General features: G+C 33.0%; 1 protein-coding gene across 2 annotated transcripts in view; it reads left to right on the top strand.

Moving 5' to 3' along the window:
* LOC124353881 (putative E3 ubiquitin-protein ligase UNKL) overlaps positions 1–22,621 on the top strand; it is a 95,377-nt gene continuing 72,756 nt past the window's right edge. For both annotated transcript variants that reach the window (XM_046803924.1, XM_046803923.1), the window contains exons 1-2: positions 1–147; positions 246–455. In XM_046803924.1, the coding sequence (XP_046659880.1) occupies positions 74–147; positions 246–455 (284 nt within the window). In that variant the 5' untranslated portion in view covers positions 1–73. The remainder of the gene's footprint in view (positions 148–245; positions 456–22,621) is intronic.

Genomic DNA, 22,621 nt, shown 5'->3' on the forward strand with positions numbered 1-22,621 from the left:
CGTGACCAGAACCGGCCAATCAGGGAAGTTGTTTCCTGCAGCGTTGCCTGCGCGATGAAGATGCGCAACAGAGATGCAACTCCACAAAATGCCGTCGGAGGCAAAACCCTTGTTGACAGCTCAAACTGAGAAACCAAACCACTATTCGTGAGTAATTGTTTGATTATTTCGACCAAATTGATCGTGCTATGTATGTATTACAACAATATAATAACAATGTTGGCTTGCCTTTTGTTTGTTTACAGATATTTGAAGGAATTCCGCGTCGAACAATGTCCTCTCTTTCTTCAGCACAAATGTACACAACACAGACCTTTCACTTGTTTCCACTGGCATTTCATGAACCAGCGGCGACGTAGACCTGTCAGAAAACGAGATGGATCCTTCAACTATAGTGCTGACAATTATTGCACCAAATATGACGAAACTACTGGTCTCTGTCCTGAAGGAGACGAGTGAGTTTGTTTTGACTGCCATTTTAGGCTAGATACACAAGTAAACATTGTTAACTATGCTATCTGTATCTTTTTAGGACTAAGCGTGTTAAATTCTTTTTGTGTGGATAAAAGACTAAGGCATAATAATTACTATCAATAAGACTCGTAATTATAGTTTGCTGTTTTTATATCACAGACCAAGTTTAAAACAGATCCAAATAGTACTTTGGTGGAAACATAATTTAGAATTTTTCATTAGTTTAAGTGAATTAACCCATAATAACCAGTGACTATGAGTAACCTAAACTTAGTATTTATTGTCATTAGTGTATTGGGTTAGTTAGCTTATCAGTCATTTTTTGATAAACTAGGCTCTAGTACAAATAACCTGCCTAATACTGCCTTCATTTGTAAGAGGCTGGATTGTTTTGAATGATTAACTTGATTTTGTGAGTTTGTTGTGCACTCATTTTACTTTCATTGTGGCATGTGCTCTAAAGTGAGCTTTTAATGGTTATCACGTTATTTTAGTGAGAGTATGAGTGTCATGTTCTAAAACTGATAGTGTTTCTGAGCACTCCTGGACTGTGGTCCAGTGCTTCACAAGATATAGAATAGTGTACGATAAGCGGACCCGGTTTTTTATATCGAAATTGGTAAACGATATTACTTAATCTTAACCATCGATATAATCAATTGATACTGATTAATTATTTTGAACAATTAACTTAAATAATCCATATCAACAGCTGTAAACACTTTCAAATAATACACGAAGGGTTATATATCAATTTTACATAGGTAACATTTGATTATTAAAAATAGCAGTCAATTTTAGAAAACTACACGACATTGCTTTGAAAGATGATAAGACATATTTTTCGTGACTTCAACATGTTGGACTCGAACCGAAAAACCCATTATATGAAATTTGTGGTAAAGAAACAACTATGTGAGAGGGGCAAATATAGTCGCCTTCAGTTTTCCTAATTTTGGTTAAAATAATTTGTTTCATCACTGTAAATATTAAATTCATATTTTAATATAAGACATATGATTGTTATTAAGGACTATAAATACTTTTATATCGATTGATAGACTAGGATTTGAAATGCGAATATTAGATTGTGAAGAATATGATTACTTTATTCGATATAAAAAACCGGGTCCGCTTATCGTACCCCACCCGGCTACTGTAGTTCGGATCGAGTGACAACTTGTCAATTATGTGTGTCGGAGTATTATGTCAGGCATGTTAGGAGTTTACGTTTTGACCAAAGCGAGATTATTACCTTTTAATGGTAAGTGTTATTGTTATTATGTGTAAGTATTATGATTTAACTTTGAGTGATAATGTTGAACTAAATTAAGTTTTAGGCTTTTAAAATCGTATTATAGTGAAACTATACTTCTATAGGTTAAATAAATGTATTTGTTCCAGATTACATAAAATAACTAAACTTTATTTAAAAGACATTTGAGCAGCATAGTTTTAGGATTATTTTAGCAAATCTGAAATGGTATTTCCGCAGATACTGATGCCGTAAAAAGTACATTTATTAATAAAAAAGTAATAGTTTGTTTGATTTTAAGTTAAATAAAACATGACTTTTCATTATATTCATAATACTAAATTTAGAATGTTCAAAACAAGTCTTTTCTAGATTGTTTTTCGATACGTTGTGTTCTTACTTTTCTTGCAGCGAAACACTATTTGGTTTCCGCCTTTAATTCTAGTTTTCATCTCGTCAATAAAAAGCTGGATTATTTGGGTTTAAAGGAACAAGGTAATTATTTTGTAACCATTTAGAACATTGCTCAGTGTTTATAAAAACATATTCATTGTCATTGTTTTTGTCGTTATTACTAGCCTTCTCCTATATAAACGAAATAACAGTTTTAATTATGTCACTAGCAACAGCTGGTAATGACATCAATAGTCTAAATAAAGAAAACTGGCAATGATTATATTTATGAACATGTATAAGTGAAATGTCGTATTCGATGGTATCGATATTTAAAACCGATAATCAGGGTAGGGTACGATAAGCGGACCCGGTTTTTATATCGAAATTGGCAAACGATATTACATAATCATAACCATCGATATAATCAATCGATACTGATTAATTACTTTGAACAATTAGCTTAAATAATCTATATCAACAGCTGTAAACACTTTCAAATAATACTCGTAATGTAATATTTCAATTTTATATAACTAGCCTAACATTGTATTATTAAAAATGGCAGTAAATTTTAGAAAACTACATAACAATGCTTTGAAAGATGATAAGACATGTTCTTCAACATGTTGGACTCGTACCGAAAAACGTATGTGAAATTTGTGGGAAAGAAACAACTGTAACTGTGAGAGGAGCAAATATGATTGTCTTCAGTTTTCCTAATTTTGGTTATAATAATTTGTTTGATCACTTTAAATATTAAATTCATATTTTAATTTAAAACGTATGATTGTTATTGAGGACTATAGATACTTTTATATCGATTGATAGTCTAGGATTTGAGATGCGAATATTAGGTATCAATGACTACATTCTTTCGATATAAAAAACTGGGTCCGCTTATCGTACCCTACCCGATAATCATAATCTGATTGTGTTGGTGGTCACTTCTAATACTGTAGCCTCTACAACTTTGTTATTTCTCACTTCCACCCCGTGAAACCTTATATTGTTTTGTTGAGTAGAACAATTCCAATAAGTTAATAATGCGAAACTTGTATTTTGCCGCTCTGGCCGTTACTTTCACAATTACCAGCAGATAGTATATTGTTATGTGTTTGGAAGTTACCAAGTAGATTTTACATACATATGAAATTTATTTTTAATGGTTATCACGTTTTTTCAGTGAGATTATGTGTTTGTCATATTGTTTTTTTATCAGGAATATGTATTATGTTTTTGGAAGGTGCTAAGTAGATTATATATGTATATATGAAATTATGATAATTATTTGAACTCACTCAACTAATATTTGGACTGCAGTATAATAAGCGGCCAAAATCACAATCAAATTATTGATATTTATTTATCATTATTTAAACTACCGAAACCAAAATTTCGAATGGAATTTCATTATAGTTATTTTAAATAACAGTATAGCTCAGCTGTTTCTATATATTTAAAGAGTAATAATTTAATGACTGGTTAAACAGCAATCTAGGCTATCTATAATTATTAAATGTAACAAACAGATCAGTACAATTTACTATTTTGGAGAATAAATGTGTCTTAACAATTTGTGATTCAAATACCATACAAGTGATTTTACTTTGTTTGTATTAATTTGAAATAATATAGAAAAAACTGTAACTGAATGTTTTTGGATTGGATAGTTAAGGTATTTGTTTAATAATTGGTTCCCTGATTTGACTGTTGGTGGTGGTCATTTACTTTACCACCAATGCTTGTTCTTACTTTAGGTACCAGTGGAGTTAACGGCCGATCTGGCAAAATACGATTTTTGCGTTATTTACCTATTTTTATCGTTGTAAACAAATATATATATATATATATGGTTTTAGGGAGTGGAAATCACAAACATCTTTGTTTTGTAATAATTTAAATGTAAATCTAAATTTTTTTGTTAAATTTGTGTACTTCTTGTTATCTATGCTTTTCAGCGTTATCTGCTCCAGATAGCTTATCTGATTGTTCTGTGGTCAGAACAGTGTCATGCATCATCTATCGATCCGTGCAGTCTCTTCAACAATGGAGTCTTCTCGTATTACTTAATCGCGGTGTGGTCACTAATACAATTCTATTATTATTAGTTTTGTTTATATTAATGTATTATTTGTAAATCAAGAAAAGCTATTTTTATGTGAATGAAATTACCGAGTGGTATTTAAGTATGCCTACATAGTATGTACAAACGAAGTTATGGTTACGATAGTTGTGCTTATTTATTTATCATATAAAACTTGTGTTTTGTTTTTTACACCATTTATTGGTTTCTTTAACCCTTTGAGTGCCACAGCGTCGCTAATTTTGACGGTACGAAAAGTGCATAAAGTGCCAGCGTTGCCAATTTTAACGTTTCGTATTTCGATAATATTTCATATAGTACAAGATTATTTTGGCCAAATAATCAGACGGCTGTATTCAATAGGTTTAATAAATACGAGTTTTATGTTGTTTCTCTACTATTTTATCTGTGAAATTTATGTTGTTTGGGTACTTGTATCGGGGGACTGGTGCTGCCCCGCACTGATGGCCGGAAGCACTCGCATTTTGGGTGGCGGAGTGTGATCAAGAATAAAAACAAGTTTTGTGTGGTTTTTCAATAAAGAGTTTAGTTTTAGTTTGGTAATGTTTGTTTTTGTTGAATTTTTGTGTTTGGAGAAATCTACAGGTAAAACACGGAAGTACAACAAAGCGACGCACCAGCTGAACGGGCGGCGAGACTCTGCAATCACGTTATCTACTAGACCGCTCGACTTTGACCTCTGTCTGAGGATGGGGAGGGGTTTGCGATAAGACAATTCCTGTTTTATATTGACAAATATTGTTCTACGCTAATCTAGTAATCAGTAGAAGCAAAATGTCAAATAACGATTCATGTCTGGGTGTGGTCGGTATAATCCCAAAGTACCAACTTTTTTTTAAATACTGAAATTTTTATATATTTATAAATCAAATTTTATTTGTAACGATATGTATCATATTCTGTATTTAATAAGAAAAAAACAACAAAATGATGAAAATCTGTTTGGTAGTTATTTTACAACAGCTTTTTTTCCAAAAGCTTACAAATATGCGAAAAACAGCGTGGCACTTTATGCATATGCCTTTGGAAAATACCCGTGGCACTCAAAGGGTTAAAGTTTGATCAATTTGTATGTATTATTTTCAATTTTGTCTTTATCCACACTGAAAACGAGATTCGTGGTATTAACCATTTTAGTGCCAGGGATCTCGCTGCAGTCTCGGAATGAGACGATTTCTATTTAATTTATAGTACCTCTATAACTTATCCCATACTGGCTGATATCATGCCAAAGACCAATACATGAATCAAACCAACCTTTAAACTGTTATTTATTCTTTATACTACAACACTTTCTCAGTTGGATTGCGATCGCGGTAAGGTGACATGTAGTGGAGCATTTTCTATGCTATATAATAGTGCGTTTTATAAATTTAAAATGCTTCTAAGTTTTATTAGTCATTAAAATTAATAAAAATATTACAACAGTCACATAAGAAAACTTAGATGTTTGTGTCGTTAACACGTTCAGTGCGGGCCCCGCGGATCCGCGGGGTAAGCGGCGGCGTAGCAGTGCGCGCCACGCGGATCCGCGGGGCGTTGCCATAGTTTCGACTATTGCTCAGTGTGAGCCCAGCTCTCGGCCGGGACGGTTCGTACTCGTTGAGCGTGGCGTGTGGTTCCGAGTTGACCTTGACTTGTACTTCGTTTCTGTTTCCCGCGTTTTTAGCATGTGCAAGTGATGCGTTCTTAGTGAGTTGTTTATTTATGTGTAGTGACATTGTACTATTGTATTATACAAGTTTTATATCGCATTTCACCATGTCTGCCAACCGTGCTACAGAAAATAGTGCTACTGACGATGAAGCATCAGATGTGGATAGTGAATCCAGTGGAAACACTGCTGTTGACAGTTCGGGTAGTGATAGTGAAGATATTGTAATAAACCCTTCATGGGCTTATAATACAAATGGACTAAGATAGATCCCTTTCACCGGAAACAATAGATTGCTAGTAGATGTACCAGGTAATGGTTCACCGATTGACTGGTTTTTTATGTTGATGGGAGTCTTTTACCCCCAAAGCAGCAAGCTCCTCTCATTACTCCGCCAAGATACCCAACCCACAAACTTGTACAAAATGAAGAACGGGATAAAAAGGGTGACAGAAAACGTAAAGATTGTAGGGTATGCTACAAGAATGAAAAGAAAAGGAAGATGACAACATATACATGTTCTGTTTGTCCAGGTAAACCAGGACTTTGTGCTGTCAATTGTTTTGATATACATCACAGAGGCCAGCAATAAAAGCCATGCCCTCAAGACCTTGTAAATACTGTATATAGTTTTATTTGTTTTTGTTTTGCACTATATAATGAAATAGTTTCAAATTGGATTGTTTTTACGGTAGCCACTCGCGTTATTAGACTTTTTAGCCGCGCTCTGTGCGACAAAACTCTTTCCGCGTGCTGACCCCGCGGATCCGCGGGTCAATCTGTGACGTCATGTAATCCGCCATTTTGGATCACAGACGTTATTATCTGCCCATAAATCAGCCTCTGATAGCAAATGGTAAGTGTATTAATAAATATTAGACTTTAGGTTCTGGGGCAATTTACACGTATTTGCCGTCAGCAGTCAACGTGTTAATACGTCCTGAGTGTCCATGAAACCAGTGGTGTAGAATTTGATTAAAAATTGCTTGAATAAGGTTTTGTTTATTGAGTTTCGATTTAGTAAGTAATGTTATATTACATATAATTTTTCATTGTTTTTTAGTGGTTTTTATCATTAAAGTATTAACATTTTGAAAAAAATTAAAAAAGAGCTTTTTATGGTGAAAAATAAACTAACTGAATGTTTTCCTAAACCCTCTGCTTTTTTTTAGCAAATCAGTTCTCTAGTGCTTGACTAATTTAGTGGAAAAGTCACTGTCTTAAGTAATTTTTATTTTTTTAAATTATATAATTATCTTATAGTTATACAATTTCTAATGGGAAATTCATTTACCTTTCAAACAAATTAAAAAGGAGCCTTTAATGATCAAAAATAAATCTTGTGGGGTTTTTTTCTGAAACCTTTGCGTTTTAATAAAAATAATCTGTAGCAATTGACTATTTAAAAAAAAAATTTGGTTACAGTAAAATATTAGGTTATTATACATGATTTTGGGTTGTTTTTAAATGCTCTTTATCATGAAAATATTGAAATTTCAAAATAAAGATTTTATTGTAAAAAATAAATTTTAGGTAAATTTTATTTTCCATAACCTTGCATTTTGTCCAAAACCCTCTGGCACTTTTCGTGCAGTCACACAAAAAAATAACTCAGCACTTTTCAACATCGGTTTTTTTCAAATCTCTGGCACTAAAAGGGTTAACCATTTGCTATTGTCCTTCTGAACAAAACAATGTTAGGTTTTTGGGTAATAAAATGACAAATAATAAATTTTAGAACATTCTAAGTGGAACTATGTTATGGAAGTTATGGGTAGGTGAATTAAAAATATTTGTTTTTTTTTTTAGTTGCGTTTCCTATAAAACAGTAATGGTCATAAAAGAGTTTATGATCAAGCTATTCATAATTTTATTTCTTAATGACAGGTTTTACCTCGAGACATGTTTTTCATATGTCTTCATCAGCCGTGGGGCAGCCCTAAAGGCAGTGACAAGTCAAAAACGTCTTTTATTGGGGCTAAATTCCCCTGATTTCAATAGTATTGGTATTTTACCATATCCAAAAATGGCGTAACGGTTGACTCAGCAGCAACCAATAGGAGGTTAACCTATGATCATAACAAGACCAAGTGACGCCTGTAAACAATGAAATATTACTCCCCATAGGAAAAGTATTTCCACTTTTAATGCTCTATAACTTTATTATTTGGCATTTCCTCCCATTGAAACCTTTTATTGTTTTGTTCAAGAGGATCATAGCAAAAGATTAATATACGAAACTCAGCATTTTGCTGGGTCAGCTATTTATTTCACAATTACCAGAACATTAGAAGTGTAACTACATTAGAGCATCAATTATCAGAAACTCAGTCATCCTAAATGTCTGTTAACCGAAAGTCTGTTAATTGTTCAGGTTGATCTGACTTAGGTCGAATATTAGATTATGAAGACTGTAATTGTCACGTGAAGTTACATTGTATCGAATCATTGAAAAGTTCATATTCATAATATATTGATAATCATATGATAAATATATTGTATGAATAAAAATCGTGTGATATATCGGCAGTATGATTTATAGGATCTATATCATCAACATTACCATGCCACTGAACACGCACCGCAGCGCTTCTCACGGATTATTTCCTATAGATAACATTAAAAACCAGCAAGAGTGGGGAAGTTGGATAGGGCTGGATTGATCAAAAAGAAAACGGGACCGGCTGGCAGGAGCACATGCACATAGAGCTGCACGTGATCAACACGTTCTGCCAGTCTACTACAGAATAGTGTTACATAATAGTACTGTTCCACGCCCATCTAACCTCACTTTGTTTTACTGGAATTAGTGTTGTGTTGACCTGTGTGTTATTTTTCATTGTGATGAAGGATATAAAGACAGCACAGTCTACAATGTAGAAGAAACTGGGTTATATTGGAAGAAAACGCCAACTGCCTACCAAATTCCTTGTTCCAAAAATAAGCAGTGCCTGGATTTAAAGCCAGCAAGTCCTGCGTAATGGCTATAGTATGTAGAAACAACAAGGGTGCACATAGGCTACCTTTGCTGCTCATTGGAAAATCTATGAATCCACAATGCTTTAAAGGAATAAAACATCTAATTATCTACAATAAAAAAAAAAAAAAAAAAAAAAAAAAAAAAAAAAAAAAAAAAAAAAAAAAAATCGTGGGTGGATACTAAAATATTTATTGGGTGGAATGATAATGTATTCATTCCAGAGGTTAAAAAAAAATCAGTTGAAAATTGGGGATACTGGAAATGTACTATTGGTAATTGATAATTGATTTGCCAGAGCTTAAAGTGAATTGGTTTGAAGAGTAACTATGATGACAATAACAAAATCGTAGAATAAACAAATTGTACAGAAATTCAGTACAGACGCACATTGCTAGTTCCTCGCCATGTGGTCTTAAAAAATACATTTCTTGTTTTTAATTATAGGAAGCAAAATATAAATTTTAAGTTTTGATGAGGGTATAAAATTATATTTTAACAGGTATTAACCAAAACTTATGTAATGTATTTTGCTGCTTCTTAATAGTTAGGGGAAAACTTACCTCAAGTGCACAGCTAGCCATTCTCTGTTTGTGATTGATTTTCTGTAATACGTATCCTCTTTATACAATTTTCTATAAATGTAAAAACCTCTTCAAATTGTTATTTGAGTTAGTCTCAAATACCATCTGAATCTCTCTTCGTCCCCCTCTAAATTAGGGAATCACCAAACGCTTTTCTTTTTTTTATTAATTTGGATGCATTAAATGTTTTCTTTTACCAACTGTACAGTAAGACTGTATTTTTGTCATCAATGCTGGAACTGCTAACAGCAATGGTCCACTTCTCATAAACTCACTGTTACACTAAATGCCATTATGCCAATGTTTCCCCAACGGAGATCGTAACTCAACTGAAAGATGAGATGCAAACAAATTCGTCTGTCTGTGCTGTAAACAAACTGAGTACAATCATATTACATTTTAACACATGGCATTTTTATTCATGAAGTAAAGAAAAAAAAATTAATGTGCAAAATCAATATGAAAAGTTGGTGACAAGATTTGATTTCAGCATTCTCTTGCTTTGTAATACTCTTCCTAGCTCATTGTACTTTTATTATTTGAACACTGCTATAAATGCTTAATATATGATCAAACACTCCAATAAATGAAAGATTTTTATTTTGTGAGGCCTTTCGTGCTCAATGAACACATCGTGAGATGTTAGAATCTGTCCGCGATGACCCGAATTTGCTCCAGAGGGTCATAACTGGTGACGAATCGTGGGTTTATGGTTATGACGTGGAAACCAAAGCTCAATCATCTCAATGGAAGCTGCTGCACGAACCAAGACCGAAAAAAGCATGCCAAGTTCGGTTAAATGTGAAAGTTTTGCTTACAGTTTTCTTCGATTGCAGGGGAGTGGTACATCATGAGTTCTTGCCACAAGGTAGAACGGTGAATAAGGAATATTACCTGCAAGTTATGCGCAATTTACGCGAAGCAATCCACCAAAAACGCCTGAATTTGTGGAAAAACAAAAATTGGCTTTTGCACCACGATAACGCCCCTGCTCACACATCGCTGCTTGTACGCGACTTCTTGGCCAAAAACAACACACTAATGATACCGCAGCCACTGTATTCCCCATATCTGGCCCCTTGTGACTTTTTCTTGTTCCCGAAACTGAAGAGGCCCATGAAAGGACGACGCTACACCACGATTGACGAGATAGAGACGGCATCGAAGGAGGAGCTGAACAAGATACAAAAAAAATGATTTTTTGAAGTGCTTCGAAGATTGGAAAAAACATTGGCACAAGTGTATAATATCCCAGGGGGATTACTTTGAAGGGGACAAAATAGATATTCACAAATAAATAAATAATTTTTGAAAATACACAAAATTCGCGATACTTTTTGAACACACCTCGTATAAAGAACAAACTGAACTAAGTACTGTTGTACTTCCTCCTTGTGTCAAATTAAGTTCTAGTGTAATCTTTCTTTTATTCTATGTGCAGGTATATTGCCACTGTAATGAAATGTTACCAACTTGTTTACAATTCTTCTAAATATAATATTTAAAATATAAAAAGTCTTTCTTTAACTGTTAATTTTAGTTTAAAAAAAAGCATTTAAAGAACAAAGAATTAAGAATATTTATTTTCGTCCCACATATTGTAAAGTCCTTATAGCAGAAGGGTTATACATATATACAATATAACAACAACAGTATAAAATATATATTTTATCGAATATTTTTATCAAAGTGCTCACAAAGTATAATGACAAGTGTCGACCATTGAATTTAGGTACCGTATTTTCCATATTTTCTCCACCTATACATGTTACTAACTCGCCCCTTTTACAACATGATGGTTTTTCCTTTATTTCATCTACTTCTTGACTTAATTTTTTACCTTTCCTTTTTGTCTATCTAGTTTTTCATGATCTTAATTGTATCTATCACTCGTTTATCCCGTTTATCGCTTTCTTCCTCGATTTCTTTTATTTTTCTTTCAAAAACTTATTTTCAAAAATTTTTTGTCTGTCTGTTTTTCTTTGTATCCAAATTGTTGGTGAACCGAATTTTGAAAAATTTCTTGTTTCTCTTCCGACTCGTGTTTCCAGTTTTCCATACGATTTTCAAATTCCTCAACAACGATCTTTGCTACCTCTCTCATCTTTTTTTCCTCCAACCTCATCTTGTTTTCAACTCATTTCGATTAACATACGCATTACTGTATCATTAGTTTCGGGTAACTTATCAACTAAACTTTCTGCTATTTTGTTTATGGTGACTGGTCCCTACTTACATTATCTCCCATTCCTAAATTTTCAGAGTCTACGTTCATTTTATCTACTGTCTCTATTATTTCTCTCCCGGTATCTGGTTTAGAATGTGATTGCCTACCATGTTTCTTATTATACTCCCGACTTTTATCTGTTTGTTCAGGATTCTTTCTTAGCATATACAACATTTTTCTTTATCTTATTATTCTTAGTCTAGTACAAATAATAATATCTTATATTACGTAATTGATTCATCAAGAATAATTTATTTATTTAGTAGGATTTCATGTTTGATGTATAAGCCCCACCAGTTGGTCGCCAATTTTTTATTGATTTTATTTGCTTTATTTATTTATTAACTCGTTCTTTCCCCTTCCTTAACTAGCTATTGATATAAATAAATAAACGTTTGATTTACAATTATTATTGAGTTTATTTGTCACATGTATGATACAGGGTTTCGTGAATTATACTGCCATGGGCACATAAAAACATTATATCCAACATAGAAAAGGTTGGATCCTCTCTCTTTCTCTCTCACTCTGTCTTCATAGAATGAAACTCTACTATGTGTTCAAATCAATGTCTGTTACAGACTAACGCTAAATAAATTATGTAAATTAAATCAATTATAGTATTTATAATTTAGAGAAACAGTGCTAAATTAAAATATACTAAGACTAATAATTAAATATTCTCCAGGTTTACATGAGTTAGTAATACATTGAACATTGTACATAATGCTTGTTTCTGGCATAGAAAGACCTCTTTAGCACAATTTGAGTTACCCCAAAGAAGAGTTAAATACAAAAGATGTGAGTGAAACAGTGCAAAATATGCTTTCATTATCAAGGTGGAGCTGGTACAAGTTTTGATCTTTTTTTAATAAAAAGGACATCTGTGTGGTGTTTCTAGGTGAGCTTTGAGTCTAAGTTGATATCAAGAAAGACAATATCAGCACAAAAAGTTATAAATACCTAGACAATTTTTATTTTGAAGGAGTTTCATAGGAGGCTAATTTCAACTTAAGGCATCAAATGACTGTCATAATCCATGTTTGCTAAACACTTCATCAAAACAACATAAAGTGTGGTATAAAGCTCAAAAACTAAAATTACTGTTGTTTACGGTATATAAATAACTATTGGGTAAATACCCAATTCATATTTACCTTTCCACTGAGTATTTACCCAGCCCACTTCACTGCTGCAGTTTGCTTGCCAGGATCACTCAGTACTGACCCGCAGTGAATGTATTGAAACAATATAAATTGAACTACAATCAGATAAGTAGGCTAGCCTAAATGGCACAGATAAGCTAATAATTCCTTTCAAAATCTGTAATGGCTTTCTCCGCTGTGCAAACTCTTTCTTCATTGAAAGCTTTCATTGTCTTAACCATATAGTATCCTGGTTTTAAGCCAATTTTTTTAACTTTGCATTTACTGATGAGTCCTTTAGTAAAACGGCCAATAGCATCATAAACACTTATTTCTAAACTTTCAATACAAAAAAATAAATGTCTTTTTTGGGATGCGAGACCAGATAACATACTTTTGTTGACATTCTGCACCTTACCATGAAGACATTTCTTCAACAAGTTTTCATCATTAAGGTCTCTGTATATAGGTTTTATTTCAAGTAAAGCTGCTTCTGGTAAGCTTTGTTTGTGAGAATACTGAATATAATAAAGTTTTGCTGTATTATAACCACACCATGTATTTTCATCTGATGAACACAATGCGTGCTGTGGATTATTATCATTGAAAATTCATGACATCTGAAGTGTTCTCTCTAATTGCCTGCCTATAATAAGATTGTAATGTATCAATTGCTGCATATTGTAATAAAGTTCGTAATAAAATTATTGATTATAAAAATTGTTTGTTTTGTAAATATTATTTTTTTTAAAGCAAAAATGTTTATATTTCAAAAACATTACAATGTCTTATACATAAATAAAAATTTCATACATATTTCTCAAATAATAAGCTCAAACAAATATTATAAATAATGCTTTTTATTTTGCTGGACATTTACTTCTTGTTTTCTTGATAGAAAACCCATATTTTTGTATTCTCTGCACACAAAATTATTTTACAATTAATTTAAACATACTGTACGATTGGAAAATATTTAAAATAACCTTCATCTTAACATTCAAGTTCTTCATACTCGTACAAACTGTGAAGTGGCAAATGATTTTTGAACACGGGAAATAATTACATCTTCCACCTTTCCATCACTATCACTGATATCAGAATTCCACTCATAATCACTTCTAATAACAAAGCAACAACAGAATCATGCAGTTTTTAGACCCATTATGATCGATTTCACAATTCAAAATCAAACAACACACCTAACCTCGCATTTAGTTGCTGACAATCGAAAACGATGACAAAACGTTCCAACAAACAGGTGGTCAATTCAGTGCTACCACTAACTATATGAAATTTAATGTATTATCTTCTTGGTAAAGAAATCAGTAAAGACCACGCCAATAATATCTGTCGGATATTTCCAGAACTAGAACCGCTCACAACAATAAAGAGTGGTTAAATAATATAAACTATGTAACAAGCGCATCGCTCAACACTCAGTCTGAGCTACTCGGCATGTAACAATCTCGAATGTGTTCTCCTGTTGGCGGTTAACCCTTTCGGTGCTGGGCATTTTTTCGGATTTTTTTTCTAGAAGTGCTAAAATTTTTTATACGATTTATCCCAAAAGTGCTAGGGTAAAAATGGCAATTTTGCATGCTTTTACTTAAAAAATCATATTTTACTTATTATACAAGATAATAACTTGAAATTTGATTTGTTTTGTATAATATAATACTGCATACCTAAAAAAAATATTTAGCCAAAATTTAAAAATAATTATATACATGTATATATACATAAATCTTATGCTCATATATTTTTTCTAATTTTGAGCCTGTAAAAAATACCAAAAATAAAAAATATTAATATCAAATGCATTGTTTCCTAAAAGTACTTTAGACACTTTATGATAAATAGGTCCTGAAAATTTCATATAAATTAGATTATTTTTACAATAGTTATAAAAAAAATAAAATTTTATTACCTGAACGTTTTCAAGTCTGGTGGCTAAAGGAGTGGCTACTTGCTGTCTGGCACAAAACACACTGTCTTATAAAAACTAAATAGCACTAATTATTGTATATTTTAAAACATATTTACACTACGACAGTTGATTTTCATTTTTTTATTTGCAAACATGCTTTACAAGGCACTCTGCATGTACCCCAGCCCCACAACGCACACACGGTTCGGGATCTTCGCACTTTTCCTTCTGGGTGGTTGGTTCCAGAGCAGCATTTGCAAACTTTTTCCTTCTTTTCAGGAAGTTTCCTCAGTTCAAAACCATTCTGTGGGCCATCTCCCCCACCACAATGTTTGCAGGGACACATTTTGTTGCAAGATATTCGTTTGACAGATCTTCAATTACGTCCATCATGTAGTCAGCCCTTTCCATTCTTCCATGGGTAGTGTTCAATTTATACAATATGTATGAATTTAGTATAATACGGCCAATAACATTAAACAATACTTTTTTCATGTGTTTCATTGATCTCCGTTCATCCAAGTAGACATAGAGCATCTGATCCGTTGAATCAATACCTCCCATGCCTCTATTGTACTGATACTGGATTTTAGTTTTAGTTACTGGATCTTCTTATTGAGTAATTCACTCTTGTTGCATGGCAATCAGTAGATAAAAGAATAAACTGGGACGAGTTGGTGGGTTTCTCTCTGTAGGCCATCATCAGCAGCGGCCCTTTCCGAACATATGTCTTCTGACCTACTGCATATTTCCCTTTGAGTTGTTTTGGGATGCCCACCCTGTCTTTCCTTATGGTACCAGTAAGCCAGGTTTGATTTTCATAGAGGGTTTTTGCTAGGGAAATGTATGTAAAAACAATTATCTAAATATAGATGGTGGCCTTTGTTTAGACAGCCAGCCATTCGCATTAATGTCATAACGACATTAGAGGCCAAACCTGTTTCCACAATTCTTTAATTGTCCAAATTTTGATGTGCTCCTTTATAGGGATAAAACTGGACACAATATTTGGTAACAGAGTTACAAAGAACCCACAGCTTTTTTATGGCCCACTTGTGGTGATTTTTCTTTGGCAAGTATTGTGTCAAGGCAACGTGTTTTTTTTATACCCACCAGCGATTCATCTACAGACAGTGCCTTGGAAGGGTAGTAATATTGTTTGAAAAGTCGTTTGCATGGTCTATCAGAGGCTGGAATCTACTACAAGGGTCATACCCAGGTTCTCCTATTTTTGGCAAATTGCGCACATCCACAAAATGAAAAAATTTCAAAATTAGTTGAAAATGGTCTCTAGGCATCATTTTGGGAAAATATGGTGTGGATGAGCTAAATCGGGTGTTCCAGTAACTCTTGATGCTGGGTTTTTTATGAGTCCCATATTGATAATCATTGCCAAAAAGGCTTTCATTTCTAAAACTGTGACATTCACCCACTTCTTCACACGACTGAAAGGGGACAAGTTGTGCTGCTCACTAGCAATATAGTCTGAGGCATATTGATTTGTTGCACGAACAAATGTTTCAAGCAGAGTGGCTGTAAAAAACAAACTGAAATAGCTAATGGGCCTTGAGTTTTGTGGAGGGCAATGCTTGGGTCCACATATTTCAGAAAATTGAAATGGTTGATTATAGGGCTCATCATTGCCTTCATCTACTTCATCCCAAGAGCTACAGTCATCTGCCGGTTCTTGTTGTGTAGGCCTATTTGAAGGAACATTGTCACCTCTACCTAGTCTAGTTCCCCTAGGCCTATTACCCCTAGGTCCTCTGTTTGACCCTGTGCCTCTTGCCATGGTCCTAGGCCTAGTTGGTTGTGAAGGTTCATCAACCTCAGAATCAGAAGTATCAGTATCATGAGGGGCAAACCTAGTTGGAAATAAAGGTCTATTACCTGTATGCAAGCTTGAGGATGTGCTAGGTTGAGGATCATCTGGGTTGTAAGAAGGATCCTCATCAGTGTCATCTACGATGGAATCATTAGATTCATGTTCATTAGTAATGTTTTCATCACCACTTTCATCAAAGTTGATGTTTAAACCGGCTTCCCTCGTGAAATTCACTATAGTATTTTCACTAACAGGCGAATTCCCACCTTTATTACTCATATTAACTTTAATTTACACTGGAATACACAATCAAACACAAGATAACCTGAGAATAACTACAGCAACTTGGTTATAAACAACGCTGTCAGTTGCCGTGAGCGGTTGCGTAATAGCGGAGCAGACGCCACTGCCTCCTATATTTCAAAACCACAAATAAGACAACTGTACTATATAAAACTTCAAAATGTATATTATATATAAAAAGGAAATTTCTTTAGCTTTTGTTTGATATAACTTGAATAAAAATATTACATACGCTAAACAGCGCTAAGAAAGAAAAAAAAAACGGAACGATATATCGTGTCTTAGCACTTTTCGGGAATAAGACGAGAAACGATATATCGTGCCTTAGCACTCTTCGGGAAATAGTCGATAAACAATATATCGGTCCATAGCACTGAAAGAGTTAAGAGTGCTTACTGGAATATCAGCCCTATGAGCATGATTTGCTTATTGATATAAGGCTTTAACAACGTTTTGGTTTAAGCTCAAACTTCACTACCACAAGCTTTCAAATGGCCACCACGAGGTAAATCAGAAGGGGTCTTAGTTTTTGTCTTAGAGCTTCAAAGTTTCTAATTATAAATAATTCATTAACGTTACAATTCTTATATGTGAATTCTAATTCAATTGGGCTTTGTCTTAATTATTCACTTAAGATTCTTTAAACTTAATTGTTATAAAGTATATTTGGGTTTGTTTAGAGAATTAGAGATTAGGTTTAGTCTGTTCTGATTACAAGTGCTACTGGTACTAGGGTTATCTCTAAATAAATATATCAATAGTGACTTATCAGGCTTTTTGTAAATACCTTTTTAAAGCTGAACATAAAGTAATATTAGTTTTAAAATGTATATTTTATTGGTAGTGTCCAAATGTACTATCAAAAGCACTGCACTTCATTACCACTTCTTTCTCTGCTTTCAACCCTTTGGTTGTCATTATTGTCCTCCAACGTGATATTTTAGGTCAACCTCCTGTGTTGTATGTTAGAACTACAGTGTCCTTGTCAACAGTTTCCAGTGATATTGCTATCTGCACTGCTTTCTCCAATATTAGCTCTGTTTTCATCAGCACTGTTTTTTTTTTTTTTTTTATTGCTTTGCTGCACAGTCCATTGACCAGGTGATACCATAGATAATCCATTTGGTTATCTTTGAAGTTGCAGTAAATAGATAATTTATTCATTTAACTCGTAAATATAGTAGGCTACAGGTTCATGTACTTGGTATTGGTATCAATGTTCACTAACTCATATTATGTGTTTGTGCTAGATTTTTATAGTGTACATATTTTTTAGTAAGTATAAGTTTCTAAGCAAGTTTTTAATAAAGTGATCAGATTTGTACTGCCTCTAGATTGAATTATATATAAAAATATTCATTTCTTATATACAGAGTAAAAATTTTGTGTAAAAGGTTAAATAAGTTTAGTATTGAATAAATACTTATTTAGTACATTTTATGTTGATTAAAAAGAAGAAAAATCTTTAATTATGGTTAAAAATGGGTTAAGCAACTGATTTTATACCAGTTTTAAGAAACTGGAAAAAATAGTTGTTTTAGAGGGTGGCCACCCAACTGGGAAAAAAACCAAGAATGAGCCGGGAATCTTCCTGAGAACCGGGAACATTTTTAAAACAATTTTTCTGTCTCCATTAACTTCAAGATATAATTTGACAGCTCCTTGAATCAAGAACTGTCTAATCTCGAAACATAGAATTTTACGCGATGTGATTCATGAAGTATTGAATGAAGATCGACATATGTTCACGAGCTCCATCTGACACCATTTTATCTAAGGTTACCTCCACTAGTGTAGTGGAGTTTATCTTGGTTAGTTCTACTCTTGTGCCGTGGCAAGTCTCCCCCTCCTGAAAAAATGTAAGAATGCATTGGACAATAAAAACCGGCTGACCGATCGTTTCGAGCGGTACACTTTAAGTTGTAGAGCGGTAATGACCATGATACAAACAGGTTTTTTGTACTTAAGTATTATTTATCCGTGACAAAGATGTCCAACTCTTCTTATTCTTGAGTGAAAATAGTATTTAAAAAAAAGACGTGTGTTATTATGATAGCACAGGCCTAAATGTAAAGTTTTTAATGGTATAAATAGGCTTAAGAGTTCGGTTTGTTGAATAATACAATGTTTGACGGTTTGATAAGAGGTGCAAGCTGGTATTTTGAGTACACCATAATGTCAGTTGTATTTTTACCGAGCTTGATAAGATACCTTCTGTAGAATAAAGTAGTGGGTTTTCTCCATATGTACAACACAAACATTAAACTTTTAAGTCAACGCTCGATCCAGCACTTACCACTCATATTGCGACCTCAGTTGGTGTATGAACGATTGCTCCTCACACACGTTCTGTTTGTCATCAAATTACATAGGTTAAAACAAAGAAAGTGATGTTAGGTTTTGATATCACGGTCACATCCAAATCTCGACTGACTGGTTACTTACCAGTGTAAACACAACTTAATGTTTGTTGTTGTCAGTCTACAGACGGCCAGGTGATCGAATCAATCATGTTCATCAGTTTTCATCTTCAGAGCAGGATGTGTTGGACAACGGCTGGAAATCCCTTCCACACGTGATGACTGGTCAGACGATTCTAACTGTTCAAACCAAATAGTCCAACGTGCATGAGGAGCCTCATGTCATGTTGTTTTGTAGACCTTGACTATAATCTAACGAACACGATGTGATGAACCACAGCCTTTCATGCGTATATTTACTTTGTAGTTGTGTTGTAGTGATGGAGTGATTATATTCTTGCATTATCTTAAAGGCTAACATAGAATATTTAAGAACCAGTAATTGATAGAATTGATTATGCTCATTATATGAGGTACTGTTCTGTACTGGTGTCTAGGTATTTATTCTACATATCGCGAACTAAGCCCACGTTGGTAAATTCCATAGCAGGTAACTTGCTGATGCATTCTTCATTTATTGGCCGTTACCAGGGCTACCACCAATGGTGAGAATATGGAAAAGCATGCATCATGCATGAATTTTTGACTCCAGGAAACATGCATGGATACGCAGGAATTGTTATAATATCCCTGGAAGTTTTACTAGAAATGGATCGTATCCGATACTTAAATATACTGGAAAAATTTCCATTTTACAATATTACTGATATTGTGAATCAGAAGGAACTGAATCTTAAATAAAAAAAATAAGGCTTGCTAAAAGATTTTTGTTCTTTACATATGAAAAAATGTAGATAGATTACCAAAGTAACAAACTACTGTAATGTAACAAATAATATTTTAGCTATATTTAGTACTTTTTATATTTATTTTGATGCATCATCGAGAGTCTGTATTCATGGAAGAAAAGAATTGGCGGTACGCAAATTATCGATTGGTGAAACATATTTTTGTACTTCTTTATGTATAAAACTATTTAGAAATATATAGTAACAGAATAACGTGATTTATAAAAAAAATTTAAAATTGATGTTCGTATTTCTGTATCTATGTCTGTCAACGCAATCACTTCTGTTGGTTCTCTATACGTGGACGTTGCTCAGCGGAAAATGGGCTATCACTAATTTTGATTTTATCTACTGGTATCCATCATACTTTGTATTGTACATAAATAGGTTATCTTTAAATATAAATAGGTTATCTTTAAATATAAATAGGTTATCTTTAAATATAAATAGGTTGTCTTTAAATATAAATACATCCATTCATTTTTATGTAAATGGAATATATTCTGGAAGCTTATTTTATAACCTACCATTTCTATTACTTGGAGAAAATGAGGTTATGACTTGTAATTTTTATATATTCATTTCTCTGAATCTGCAATTTCATTTGAAGTAACGTGGTATCTTAGGACCCCTTCCCCCCCTGCAAAGAAAGAAAATTAAGTAGAGTTCAGATGAAAGTATTTTAGTTTATTTGTTGATTGTATTGAACTGATCTTGTGTACTGGCGAAATCGTTGTCTCGTACCGAATGTTCATTCACCACAGATCTCTGACCTATGATACTCAATGATACTCATTTATTACTGGTAAAGATTACATACATTGCCACATTGAAAAACACAATATTGTACATTTCAATTTTAAAAGCAATGCAATCCTCCAGTTCGTCCAGATCTTTAAAAGAAGTGATACAGTATATTAAATAAATAAATCAATTAAAACAAATCAATTAATTAATTAAAAACTAATTACAACACAGATAAAAGAATTTCCCAAGATCAACAACAATTATCCAATTTATGACTAATCCCAAAAAACTCATCCACTTCATAAAGTGGGTGTTCCAAAAGGAAAAATCCAATTTGTCTTTTGAAAATACCAAATGGCAGTGATCTTAACCCATTTGGCAGTGTGTTCCATAATTTTGGTCCAAGAGATAATGTTGCTAATGAATATTGTTTGGAAATCAGTTTTTTGGTTACAATATTGTTTGCGCCCCTTGTGTTATATTGGTGGATGTTTTTATATGTTAGGTTGTTTGACGTAGCCATATAAAGCAACAGTTTATACACAACTAAACAAGGGACCGTCATAATATGAAGTTCTTGAAATTTTTGTTTACATGAATCCTTATAGCCAATACCAGAAATATAACGTATTGCTTTTCTTTTATTAATACAATTTTATTAATGTTCTTCTTAAATGTATTTCCCCATATTTCAATACCATAAACCAACTGAGAGTAAAAAAATGCATAATATACCATTTTAAGAGCTTTTTTCGTTGCAAAATTCAGACAGTTTTTTCATCATAAATATTGCTTTAGATAACTTTAAACAGAGAGTAGTTATATGGTCATTCCAATTTAAATTTTTGTCGATAACCAATCCGAGAAATTTTGTAGAATCATACATTGGTATTACTAAATTGTCAACTGCTATTTGAATTTCAAAGGAAGATTTTTTATTTGAAGTAAAATTGAGAGCTGTTGATTTATTTGCATTTACTGTTAAAAAGTTTTTATTAAAGTATTGCACTATATTATTAATTTGTATATTTGCTATGATTTCTAAATCCTCCAAATTTTTGTGTTTATATAGTATAGATGTGTCATCTGCATATAAAATTGTCTGGTTAGGATTACTTACATTTCCAATGTCATTAATATATATTAAAAATAGCAATGGACCAAGAACGGAACCCTGAGGCACACCCCATTTAATGTCTGATCTTTTAGTTGTGACTTCCTCACCCTGATCATTTTTTATGGTGACAAACTGTTTCCGACAGACCAAGTAAGATTTCAGTAAATCATGAGGTATCCCTCTTATTCCGTAGTTTTCTAATTTATCAAGCAAAATATTTATATTTACACAGTCAAAAGCTTTTTGCAAATCCAGAAACACACCACAAATAAAATCACCATTTATCATTCCTTCCATTATTTCATTAAGAAATTTGATTATGGCTGACAAAGTGGATTTTCCCCTCATGATTCCATGCTGATTTACAAAAAGTATGCTCTTAGCTTCTAAAAAATCAATTAACCTATTACAAATAGCTTTCTCAAAAACTTTAGAAATAACAGGCAGAAGTGCAACTGGTCTATAGTTAATAATTTCTGAGCAGTTTCCCTTGTTTTTAAAAATAGGCACAATTTTAGAAATTTTTAGACTGTCTGGGAAAATTCCTGATTCAAAACTTGTATTGATTATAGATGATAAAGGTCCTGCTATAACATCTGAAATATTCTTTAATAAATTAGTACTTATGCAGTCCCAACCAACTGCAAAACTATTCTTCAAGTTCTTTATTATTTT

Source organism: Homalodisca vitripennis, chromosome 2 (assembly GCF_021130785.1).
Source record: "Homalodisca vitripennis isolate AUS2020 chromosome 2, UT_GWSS_2.1, whole genome shotgun sequence".
NCBI classification, from domain to species: Eukaryota; Metazoa; Arthropoda; class Insecta; order Hemiptera; family Cicadellidae; genus Homalodisca; species Homalodisca vitripennis.